Here is a 12335-nt window from a genome sequence, read left to right on the forward strand (position 1 = left end):
GCCTCTCCTGGGCAAGACCACTGCCACTAACTAGCCTTCCCCTGGGGTGGAGCGGCGCGGCGCGTCTGTCTCCTCCCCTCCCTCATCCCCAACACATCTTCTGAGCTGCCCGTGGGCGCCAGCGACAGTGGGTGGGGGCGGGGATGTGACAGAGGGGGAGGAGAGGGGTTCACGGGGAGGGGACCCTCCTTCGTGGGGAGAACGGGATACAGCCCAGGCACCTCGACAGGGGCCCCGCGCCCCCGAACTTCCTAAACATCCCCCACTCCAGGGCGGGCCAGTCAGCTCCCTGAGTCCCTGGGCTTTGCCTGGGACCCAGGTCGCTTCTGCTAGAAGTTCTTGCACCTGCAAGTTGCTGGCAGGTCCCCCAAAGCGAGGTGTCTGTCACCATGTCATTAGGGAAAGGCATCTCTGACTTTCTCTTGCTGCTCTGGGGCTCCCGGAGGGCGGGCTGAGCCCGTCACACCTCCTCCTGAGCTTCCATTCCTTCAGTCCGGCTGCCACATCGTGCATTTCCTAAGCAATTCCACTCCAAAGAACTGAAAATGGGGCTCAAGCAAATATTCCCCCACAGCACTTACACACAAACCTGCAACGCAGGACCCTAGGCACAGCCAAGAGTGGGGACCACCACCCACGTGTCAGTCAGCCGATGCAATAATAAACAGGGCCAGGCATGCAATGAAGAGGACACAGCACTGCTACTTACCACCTTGGCAGTGAACCTCAGAATATGCGAAGTCGGGCACAAAAGGTCACATATTGTGTGACTGCTTTTATCTGAAGTATCTGTAAGAGTTAACTCCTTCGACCCAGAGGAATTCCTTAGGACAGAGGAAGAGCTGCTCTCGCCATCCTTTCCGTGCTGTCCCTGGGGCCGCCCACGGGGCCCAGCCGGGACCTTCGCGAGAGATGTGCGAGGCAGCTGTGGCCCCCGGGGCCCAGCCTGCTCTCCCCCTGCCACCTGCTCTGCAAGTTCCTCCCAGAGGCCCCGCCTCCCCTGGCCCACAGCCCCGCAGCCTGCCGGCTCCCAGCGCCCCCTCCTCCCTCTCGGTCCACAGAGGTGTTCAGTCCCCGCTCCCCTTTGGCGTTTTCCGTTCCCCTCGGCCGCCTCCCCAAGCCCCCTGGGCCAGCTGCTCCATCGGCTGCCACGCTCTCTCGTCCGCAGGCTCCGCCTCTGGGGCAAGACCCCCTTGGCCCCGGGATCAGGTGCAGCCAGCTCTCCTTTCTCTGTGGATGGCGAATCGTTCTTGGCATTCCAAGGACCTCCAGAGAACTCTGGAGGAGATTCTGAGCTGCAGGGGCCGGGGGTTGGACGGGCTGGTGGTCGGGCTGCCCCAGGCTGGCCCGTTCTGGCTCTGAAAGGGACAGCGTGCAAAACTCGGGGCCGGGGCTCTGGGTCCAGAGCAGCCTGGCCTGGTATCAAAATGCAGACCACTCTCCCCAGGACCCCCGCTCTCCTGCAGGGGCTGGCGGCACCCTGGAGACCCAGAGCCAGTCCGGGGCCCTGCCTCAGAGGGGTTGTGAATACCCGTCTGCCCAGGGCGGGCATGGGGGCTGGGATGGCAGAGCCCTACCCCCCTGGGGCCTCCTCAGCATCCTACCCTGGGGTGTCCCTCCCCCTCCTGTTTCATCCTTCCGGTCCATAGGCCTGGGCTGCAGTGTCTTTGCTGTGGTGGGTGGGGTCTGCGGTCAGCAGCCCCCACCCTCTCCTCGGGGGCCTCCTGGGCTGTCCCAGCAAAGGCAGGCCCAGTCACCTGGCCCTGGTGGCTGCGAGGACCAGGAACAGGGGCCACAGGGGAACTGAAGGGCCGGGCTGGGGGCAGCAGGGTGGGGAGGGGGCCGTCATTGTGGGGCAGAGGCCAGGCAACATGGGCTCAGGGCCACCCTGGTGGGCAGTGCCGTGCTGTGTCCTCGGCTGTCTCACTGGCTCGTTGTGGGAACCCCAGCCTCCTGGCGCTGGCTGCACAGGGTGACGTCTCACTGCTCCCTGCAACGTGCACCCCCATCCCCCCACCTCTTCCCTCCATCCTCAGGTCCTCGGACCCCTGCCTGGGTCCCCCCAGCCCCAGACAGCCTCTGCAGGAATGGTCTGTCCCCTGAAACACACCCCCCGACCGGTTTCCAGAAGCGCTCCCCCCAAGAAGACGACATGCACATGTGTGTGTGTTTATTTCAAGGATCGGAGCACGGATGTGCCCCCAAGTTGGGGGAGGACCAAGAACGGGGAGACAAACTGGAAGATGAGAGAGTCAGCTCTGATGGCACCGACACGACATAGTGTAAGGTTCTGCGTGTATCTACATGTGCAGATGCAGCACGCACACGCACGGGCACACGCACACACACACGACCTTTGACACAGGAAGGGAGGCCAGATGCCAGACGCTGTTCACAGCCTGCCTAAAATATTGCATTTGCGTTTATTAAAAAGGTGGAGAAGGGGAAGGCTGGGCATCAGTCTGAGCAGAGCGGCCACCTTGGGTCCCGGGGTGCCCGCCCTGCCTTAGCGTGTCCTGGCTGAGCAGGGTGCGGCGTGTCCCCTGGGTACGTCCTGGGCTCCATCCGCACACACAGGGCAGAATAAGGCTGCCATGTCCTCTGCAGAGCAGCCCAACCTGAGGCCACCTGGGCAGGGGCTCAGGAAAGGATGCCTCAGGCGCAACGCCCACCTGCCCCCCTGCTTTTGCTCCGCAAACCTCCCACCCACCCCTGCTGGGAGCAGCACCCGGAGCCAGGCAGGCCCGCCCCACCCACCACATCAACCCCCAGGGGCAAGTGGAGGCTGAGCGGGGTGAGGAGGAGAGGTGGCCCAGGAGCGCCGGGCACGAGACAGAAGTGGCTTTTGGCTTTAGCATTAAGGCCAGCGGCCGGCAGGAGGCCCTGTGGGAAAGGCCAGCACCTCCCCAGGGGGACTCAGTGCTGCCCCCGCCAGGTCCCTCCTGCTGTCCTGTGGCCCTGGGTCCCTCTGTCCACAGGGACCGCGCTCGCCCCGTCTCTGCCTCCACGGGGCTGGCTTAAAGTGCTAGGTGCCTGGGAGGGAGGCGGTGCCCCGCCGTCTCTGTCCCCGAGGGGCTCTTATTGGAGGACGTAGTTCATGAGCAGCTGACATGCCAGGAACACGCAGAGCAGGAGCCAGGAGCGCGGACTGTGCAGGAGGCCTGGGGCTGGCGCCTGCCTGGCCAGGGCTGCGGAGCTCAGCATGGCTGAGAGATGCCTGCAATACAGGGCACACGCTTCAGCCGGGCCAGCCGGCCCACATGGCAGCTCCCTGCCCTCGGGTGCAAAGGGAAGTGACGGTTCCTCAGGGGGAGGGCACACGATCCAGGGAGGGGGGCTCAGGGTGGGGGGAGCTGGGCTTCCTACATCCTCCCTCCCACTCCACTGTTACGGCTCAACCGTGTCCCCTAAAGGCCTCTGCGGCAACCCTGACCCCAGTCCCCCAGAACACAGCTGTACGTGGAGACACGACCTTAAGGAGGTGATTCAAGTACAATGCGGTCTAGGCTGGGGCCCTGACCCCACAGGACTGGGTCCTTATAAGGACAGGACACACACAGGGCTGACCACGTGGAGATGCACCGAGAGACGGCCCGCGACAGGCCGAGCAGAGGGGCATCGGGAGGGACCAGCCCTGCCTCGACCTCGGGTTTCCAGCCCCCAGGACTGGGAGAGGTACATGTCTGCCGTTGAAGCTGCCTCTCCGCGGGCCTTGGTACGGCAGCCCCAGGAAAGCCGCAGCCCTGCCTGGACTCGGACGTCACTGTGCATCTGGGCCTCTGGAGAAGCTTCTGGCTGCCCTCCTGCCCACCTGCCCTGCAGCAAGCTTCCTTCTGTGTGGGGTGGGACAGCCACCCCGACCCTCCTGGCTCCCAGGGTCCTCTGACTCGGCTCCACCGTCTCGGCCCCTCACCTCCTGGGCCCCACGGCTCTCAGTATGGACCTCTGCTTTCCTCTTTTCCGTCTCCTTCCTGCCAACGCGCCTCCTCCTCCAGGAAGCCCTCCAGCCCCAGGGCCCCTGCTATCCACCCCAGTTCACAGACCAGGAGACTGAGGCCAGGACAGCCCTAGTTCCCACAGCCATTTGGGTCCTGCAGCCTGGACTGGGGCCAGGAGCCTGGCTCTGGAGCAGAGCTGGCAAGCATGGCTCTGCCTCCTGCCCCGGGGGGTCCCAGAGCATGCTCCCAGGCTTCGGGGTGCTATCCCCGAGACCTACTGTTTCTGGAGCTGTGGGCCCAGTGGGGAGTTGGGACACACCTCCCTCCAGCTTCCACCTGGCTCCACCTGCCACCACCAAGAGCATCCCTGCTCTGGCTCACCTGGGCCGCATCAAGCCCACCCAGACCCGGCCTTCTCCTCGCCGACCCAGCCTGTTCACCCACCGCTCCCTGCCCTGCCCACCCCAGGCAGAGGACGGAACCCAGAAGTCCCCAGTCCTCGCCCAGCCGCCAGACCCTTTGAGGTCCTGAGGGTTCCAGCCTGCGTGACATTCCAGACGCATGCCCTCCGGCCGCCTCGGGCTCTCCCGCTCTGTGACCCAGAACCCAGCTACTCCCGAGCGGGGTGCACCTGTGCAGCTCCTGCTGGGCCTCCCGGATGGACAGGATCGCCTCGTGCAGCACCTGCAGCCGCCGCGCCTCCTTTCCACAGCGAGGGCACGGGCTCTCGCAGCCTGGTCGCAGGACCCGGGGGACGAGGGGACACAGGAGGGGAGGGGAGAAGTGAGGATGAGCAGGTGGCCAGGGAGCGGGCAGGTGGGGTGCTGGGGCTGTGCACCCCTTCACAGAAGCCTTCGAGTGAAGCTAATGGCACAGGAAGGCGGTGCCGGGGGATGTTTTGGGGTGGGGGGACCCCTAGGCTGAGCTGGCCTCTAATAACCCCAGAGGCGGGACCCAGGCGGGGAGACACGCTCTCCCTCCAGGGCAGCGGGCCCACAGGCAACGGTGGACACTGCACAGCCCTGCCCCTCAAGCCACCCCTGCCGCCGAGGGAGGTGCCCTGGCCCTCTGACCGCAGACTCGGAAGCCTGCGCCACCCCACCTGCCCCTGGGCGTCTCTGGCCCTCCCACCCTGCGGAGGGAGGGGCTGGCCAGGGACGACGGGCTCACCAGGAGCAAAGTCACCATCCTCGTCCGAGAGCTCGGGGCAGGACTCGGGCGTGGAGCCGCTGCTCTCGGTGACCTGGCTGTGGCCTGAGGGCTGGTCGCTGGCCTTGCGGAGCCGCTGGTCAGGGCCAGGCCCCTGGAGGGAGAGGCAGCAGCTTCGGCTGGGAGCCCACCCACACCTCCACACCCTCGCACTCCAGCTGGGCCCCTGGGGACCTGCTGGGGTGCTGCTGGCCTTGGGGACATGGTGGTGGGTTTATGGCAGGACACGAGAGGTGGCCACAGAGGAAGAAGCTGGTGGTTCTGGGTGCACAGAGGTCAGCCTCTGCTCTGGGTGGGGCATCACTCCCCGGGGGCCTCCGTGTCCTCAGGGTAACACAGAGCTCTGACCCCTTCTGACCTGCTGACTGTCACAAGGTCATGCCCACTGAACGCGGAGATGATGGCGGAGGAGCAGGACATGCTCTGACCGTGAGCTGGGCCGGCCGACCCGGCTGAGCGTGAGCGCTGACAGCTAGGACCCCCTCAGCGGGAGGGGCCTCAGGTTCGGCCAGCCTCTAAAGAGCCCCTGGGTACAGGAGTGGCCACAGCATGGAGTTCCCAAGGCCCCCCCCGCACAGACCCGTGCCCCGGGAGAGGAGGGGAAGCAGCAGAAGCGGAGCCGGACTGTGGGCGCCAGCACGCGACGGCAGGCCTGTGTCCTACTGAGGGGCCCTGGTTGGCAGCTGGGTGCTCCGCAGTGAGACCACATGGCCCTGACGCAACAGCCATGGGGAGGTGGCGTCAGACGCGGGGAGAGGGGGAAGTGGTGTCAGAGGCGGGGAGGCGGGGCCAGGCGCGGGGAGGCGGGGTCAGGCGCGGGAAGGCGGGGAAGTGGTGTCAGAGGCGGGGAGGCGGGGTCAGGCGAGGGAAGGCGGGGAAGTGGTGTCAGAGGCGGGGAGGCGGGGTCAGGCGTGGGAAGGCGGGGAAGTGGCGTCAGAGGCGGGGGGCGGGGTCAGGCGCGGGGAGGCGGGGCCAGAGCCCAGTCAGGTGGATTTCGCCAAGCGGTCAGGTTTTGGGGTTGGTGGGGTCCGAGCCGGTTGGTGTGCTGAGGAGAGGGAGGAGGGTGCAGAGGTGCAGCAGGGGGACACCTGTGGGAGGGGCTGGGCCCATCTGGTCTGGGATGAGGGGCCGCAGCATGTGGGGGATGGGGAGGGGTGAGACACTGTGGCCCCCCCTTGCTGGAGAAATTGGAGCCCAGGGGCAGGAATGCGGAGTGAGCCCCTCCTGCCCGGTGAGTGCTGTCCCCGCTGCGCGCATAGAGGGCACTGTTGCAGGTGTGGAACCGCCCACGTGGGCAGGCACCCCTCCAGATCTCCCTAAAGAGGCACAGCTATCTAGTGCTCCTTCCTCGTGCCTCCCAGGGCTCCCCCTGCCCTCTCCCTCTCCCCCTTCCCCTGCCCTGCGGGCCCCCCCCCCACCTCTCCCCAGCAGAGGCCCAGATGTCTGGGCTAATGCCAGCTCCTCCTCCTCCTCCTCCTCCTCCCGCTCGGGCAAGTCCCTGGGCTGCCCTGAGCCTCTGTTTTTTCATCTGTAGAATGGGCTGATGTGCTCCTAACACCGCAGAGGGTGGCTCTGGGGAGTGATGGGCCAGGACCAGCAGACCCTGGCACAGCGCCCTGAACCCTGGATGCCTGGGAACTAACTGGGCAGGGCCGGGCAGGCAGGGGCAAGGGGGCTGTCAGAGGAGAGCCTGCTAGGAGGAGGGTGAGAGTGTGCCAGGGTGGGGGACCCAGAGAAGGAGGGCCGGACAGGTGGGAGTGGCCCACCACCTGGAGGACCCAGGCAGGGCCTGCGGCGGTGCTGACCTGGTGCCTGGGCCCCGGGCTGCCCAGGAAGACCGTCTGGCGGGCCATGGTCTCCCGCTGCAGGGTGTGCAGGACCCCGTCTTGCTCAAACTGGGCGATGTCCTTCAGGGGGTCCCAGGGGCTGTGGCTGGAGGGTCAGAGAGGGTTGGTCAGCAGGGGCAGTGACCCTCTGAGTGACCATCCTGGCCCAGCCCTCAGACTCCCAGCCGTGGCTGGAGCCCCCTGGGGAGTGACTGTTAGTGGCACCCATCGGCAAGGCCTAAGAGGGAGCCTCCCTCACTCCTCAGGGGAGCAGGAGTGCCCGCAGGCCCAGGGCGGGGACCTCGGGGCCCCAGGTCACTGCCTGTCCGCACTCACTTCTCATATCGGTAGCGCCACTCCTGGGTGGCAGGGTCCAGGTGGAACAGCTGGGGCGTCCAGGGCACCAGGTTCTGCTGGCGCTCTCGGGTCCGCTGCCGCTGGGCCTCCTCCAGAGAAAACTTCTCCTGTGTGGCCTTGTGCTGGTCACCCTCGTTGATGGCTTTGGTGACGTGCTGCCAGAGCCTGCGGGCAGAGCGACCGCTCTGAGCTGGGGACCTGGGCAGCCCTGTCCCCTCCACACTAGAGGGGAGGCGCAGAGCAACCTCTGCTTGATTGCCTCCAGCAACAAGGAGCTCACTACCTCTCGGGGTACCCGTGTCTCTTGGGCACAGGCAACCTGAGAGATGGATCTTTCCTACACTGAGTGCACATCTCCCGCCAGCAGGGACCTCGCTGTGGAGCTGTGTGTCATCTGCCCTAACGCCTGCCTGTCCCCGGCCTCACGCCCTGTCCCCCCAGCTGCCACGAGGGCTCCGCTCAGGTTCATCCTCCCTGCCCGGAGCACCCCGGGGGTGTGCCCGCAGCCCTGGAACCCTGCCGAGTGGAGAGCGCTGCCCACCCGGCCACCCCCGCTGCGGTCAGGGCCCCTCGGTGCCTGGGCATCACCTCTCAGACTCCAGCTCTGTCTGCTCCTCCAATGGCACCGTGCACCGCTTCAGCCGCTGCCCACGGACCTCCCCGCTTGGGTTCCAGAACAGCTCGGCGCCCCCTCTGCCCTCCTCCGTGATGAACACTTCCCTGTCCTGCCAGATGCCAGGCGGGTCAGAGGCGCCGTGGCCGCCCGTGCCCCCTGGTCCTGGCCACGCCCGCCCGACGGCGGCCTCTTACCCAGTGGCCTGCGAGCCGCGCCAGGACCTCCTCGCCCGAAGTGATCTTCCCTGAGATCTGGTTGATGCTCGCGCTGCCCCCAAAGAAGGGCTGTGGGGACACGGCCGGACGGCCCCAGTGAGGGGCGGCTGGGGAGGGGACCCTTCCTCACGGCGGGAGGCTGGGGGAGCTGGGGAGGGACGGAAGCTGGAGGCAGCCTCGCTCGCCCAAGGGGCCTGAGCCTGTTCTGGTTCCGCTGTGTGGCCTGTTGGCAGCCCCGTCCCGCTCTGGGCCTGGCTGCACTGCTGGGAGGCTGAGAACTGCTCCCTTAGTGCATCGAGAGGGTGGAAGGGGGCACCCTGGGGCCTCTCCCTCCCCCACTTGAGCCCCATGCCCCCTCAGGCCCTTTGGTGGCCAAGGGGCTCCGGCCAGTGCCACCTTGAGCTTGAACTCCAGCTCAGCTCGGAAGCTGTTTTTCTTGCACTCGATGGTCACTCTGCCGCCCAGCTCCATGGTCATGGTGCCGTAGAGGATTCCTGGAACACAGCCGCGGTGGGCGTCAGGGACACCCGGGGACAGCCGCGTCCCCAGGCCCCAGCCGGGTCTGACCCAGTAACACTGACCGCTGGAGGCCTAACTCAGAGCCTGGAGGGTTGCTGGGGGGGAGGGGCAGGCTGCCAGGATGGAGCCTCTGGTTAGATGAGCAGAGCCCGGGGCCGGGCCTGGTTCCTCTGCGACCAGCTCTGCTTCCAGGGCCTTGGCTCGAGTGAGTGGCTGTGCCCAGGAGACGCCCCTCCCTTCCTGGGCTGCCTCCTCCAGGAAGCCCCTGTTCCAGGCTCCCAGGAGACGCTCATCTGGTCCTTGCTGGGCTCTGCGGTTTCTGCCCCAGCGCAGGCACCTGCATCTCCCTGCTCACCGCTGCGCGCAGGACGGGACCGGGGCAGATTTTTCTAGCTTAATATATATATACATGTATATTCACACACACATACGTATTTAATTAGTGAAGGAAAGCATGAATCTCCTATTTCTGGTCATATGGGGGCTTAATCTAAAAGAAAGAAGAAGGAAAGAAGGGGAGAGAGAGAAGAAAAGAAGGGAAGAAAGAAAGAACCATTCTTACTCTAAAAAACTTACAGGTGTGGGATAAAAGATGTCTTTGAAAAATTTTTAAAAAAAGGAGTTCCCGTGTGGCTCAGTGGAAAAGAACTCAACTAGGATCCATGAGAACACACGTTTGATCCCTGGCCCCACTGAATGGGTTAAGGATCCGGCGGTGCTGTGGCTGCATCATAAGCCGGTGGCTATAGCTCCAATTCAACCCCTAGCCTGACAGCTTCCATGTGCCGAGGGTGCGGCCCTAAAAAAGGCAAAAATACGTAAAATAAAATCAAGGACAAGCTAATTAAATAGCAAGAAGGCTGGAATTGCCCCCAAATGCCCCCGTGCAGCACACGAGGGCGGGGCTCCGAGCTGCTCTGGCTTTTCTCTGGGACACACGGACAGACAGACGGAGGGACGGGTGCGAAGTGAGAGAAGCGGCAGCGGGCCAGGTGTGCCGGACTCGATTCTCTCCTGGGGGTGGGGCTGGGGGTTGGGGAGGGGGAGTCTAAGAGACCCTAGACTTGTCTATACCTTGTTTTGTTGTTTTGACTTTGGAAGCAGGTATGTATTTCCCTTGGGAAATTGTTGTAAAAAGGAAATTAAAAAGCAATTCCTAAAAATCCAGAGTGAAATGAAACCAAAGACCAGAATGAGGGTCCTTTGGTGCCGTGATCTCGGAGGGGGGCATTCGAGGACCTTACGGACCCCCGTGGGCTCTACTCAGGACAAGAATGAGCACAGACGTCACGCACACCCCGTCGTCAGCGGTGACCCTGTTGTGACTGAGACAGCGCGTGAGCGTGCTGGGTCACAGGAAGGGGCTCCCTGGCACGGGGCGGGGGTGGGGGGACTGACAATGTTTTACATGTGAGGTGAGTGGGACAGACAAAAACCCGCCCTCTTGAATCTGGATCCGAAATGTAAGTGTGAACTCATCGCCTGTTTTTGTCTCAAAAAAAAAAAAAAAAACCCCAAAACAAAAACACAAACACTGGGAGTTCCCGTGGTGGCTCGGCAGGTTAAGAACCTGACAGAGTGTCGGTGAGGATGCAGGTTCGATGATCCCTGGCCTCGATCCGTGGGTTAAGGATCTGGGTTGCCGCAAGCCGTGGTGTCGGCTGCAGATGCAGCTCAGATCTGGCGTTGCTGTGGCTGGGGTGTAGGCTGGCGGCTGCAGCTCGGTTTGACCCCTAGCCGGGGAACGTCTACATGCTGCATGGGCGGCCTTAAAAAGAAAAAAAAAAATCTGTTCATTTCACTGGAAAGCCCTAGAAACAGTGACCTGAACATTCGTAAGAAGCAGATTTGGGGGCGCTCCCCCCTTGGCGCTGTGGGTTGAGGATCTGACGGGAGCAGTTTGGATCACCGAGGAGGTGTGGGTTCGATCCCCACCCTGGAAACTTCCATGTGCCACGGGTGCGGCCATTTAAAAAAAAGAAAAAAAGAGGCATATTTGGCCTCCAGACAATGAGGTCCACCTACCACTTCCTCCTGGAAGGAACCTGGGGCTCCTGGAGAAACGGGTGACTCGAGGTCTCGAGCAGGAGATGTCACGGTCTCCTGGGGTCAGGCCAGCAGGAGGCAGACCACTCAGGCTGTGTGCACAGGACCTGGGGCCAACCTGATGGCTCCCGCTGGCCAACAAGGGCCCAGGGAGCGACAAAGGGGCCACAGGCCACCGAGAGGCTCGGCGAGGGTCGTGCATGTTCTGCTCTGAGAGTTCTCAGCAGCAGTGACCTCACCTTGGAGGAGAGGGGGAGGGGACTCCAAATTTCGAAAGGAGAAAAGCCCGGCATTTATCCTACGAGTACCAAACGTCCCGGGGGAGCACACGGTAGACGGGGCTGCCTGCTGGTCAGAGGAAGGGGTGGCAGACCAACCGGGCACCCAGGATCCCCGCTGCTGACATCACAGGTTTGGAGACAAGGGGACACTGCCAACCTAGTGGCGGGAAGACAGGAAGCTGCCTACTGAGCATCCTTTTTTGGTCTTTTTTTGGTCTTTTTAGGGCCGCACCTGCGGCAGGTGGAAGTTCCCAGGCTGGGGGTCGAATCGGAGGGGCAGCTGCCGGCGTACCCCACAGCCACAGCCACACGGGATCTTTGACCCACACCATAGCTCACAGCAATGCTGGATCCTTAACCCACGGAGCGAGGCCAGGGATTGAACCTTCATCCTCATGGATGCTAGCTGGGTTCGTTTCTGCTGAGCCATCATAGGAACTCCCCTACTGAGTGTCTTGTTGGAAAAACTGTGCCTTAAAGTGATCAAGTTCCAGGGCGAGGTCAACTTCCAGCTTATACCGAATCCGTGCCCTTGCACCATGGACAGAGCCGGAACATCCAGACTGCAGGAAACCCCAGGAAAATGGCCTTATTTCTTGGACCAGTTCATTGCAGGGGGAGTAGGCAGAGGGTGTGGAAATGAGCTCCAGCTCCAAGCGGGACCCCGACTCAGGATCCTGCTCAAAACATGTCCCGTAACGTGTGTACGTAAATACACATGTATTTGCAATGATCAGGGAACTTTCCTTTTTTTTTTTTTTTTGCTTTTTAGGGCGGCCCATGGAAGTTTCCAGGCTAGGGGTCGAATCGGAGCTTCAGCTGCCAGCCACGCCACACCACAGCCGCAGCAGCGCCCGATCTGAGTTCCAGATCAACACCACAGCTCACGGTAAGGCTGATCCTTCACCCACTGAATGAGACCGGGCACAGAACCCACATCCTCACGGCGACCAGGTGGCTCTTAGCCGACTGAGCCACAACAGGAACTCCGAAGAGCCTCGGTTTGTGCATTTTGTTTTTTAATACAATGATAGTATCGTGGTTATGATTAAGAAGGGGAACACTTATCCTTTGGTGACACACGGTGAAACTTAGAAATGAGGTGATTTCCGGGACTGACCTCAAATGAATGAGGTGGGAGAGCGTGTGGGGACGAGGGCAACGAGACTGGCCCCTGCTGGGCTGTGCTCTGTGGGCGTTCCGTGTATTTTCACACACATTTGAAGTTTTCCGTAATGAAAAGGGGACGACAGGCGTTCCTGTCGTGGCTCAGTGGTTAACGAACCTGACTAGGATCCATGAGGACGCAGGTTTGATTCCTGGCCTCG

General features: G+C 62.9%; 1 protein-coding gene across 2 annotated transcripts in view; it reads right to left on the reverse strand.

Moving 5' to 3' along the window:
* Positions 2392 to 12335, reverse strand: part of OSBPL5 (oxysterol binding protein like 5) — a 60332-nt gene continuing 50388 nt past the window's right edge. For both annotated transcript variants that reach the window (XM_021082639.1, XM_021082638.1), the window contains exons 15-22: positions 8558 to 8655; positions 8141 to 8230; positions 7919 to 8055; positions 7310 to 7495; positions 6953 to 7079; positions 5109 to 5241; positions 4570 to 4672; positions 2392 to 3217 (exon numbers count right to left, since the gene is read on the reverse strand). In XM_021082639.1, the coding sequence (XP_020938298.1) occupies positions 3079 to 3217; positions 4570 to 4672; positions 5109 to 5241; positions 6953 to 7079; positions 7310 to 7495; positions 7919 to 8055; positions 8141 to 8230; positions 8558 to 8655 (1013 nt within the window). In that variant the 3' untranslated portion in view covers positions 2392 to 3078. The remainder of the gene's footprint in view (positions 3218 to 4569; positions 4673 to 5108; positions 5242 to 6952; positions 7080 to 7309; positions 7496 to 7918; positions 8056 to 8140; positions 8231 to 8557; positions 8656 to 12335) is intronic.

Source organism: Sus scrofa, chromosome 2 (genome assembly GCF_000003025.6).
Source record: "Sus scrofa isolate TJ Tabasco breed Duroc chromosome 2, Sscrofa11.1, whole genome shotgun sequence".
Lineage (NCBI taxonomy): Eukaryota > Metazoa > Chordata > Mammalia > Artiodactyla > Suidae > Sus > Sus scrofa.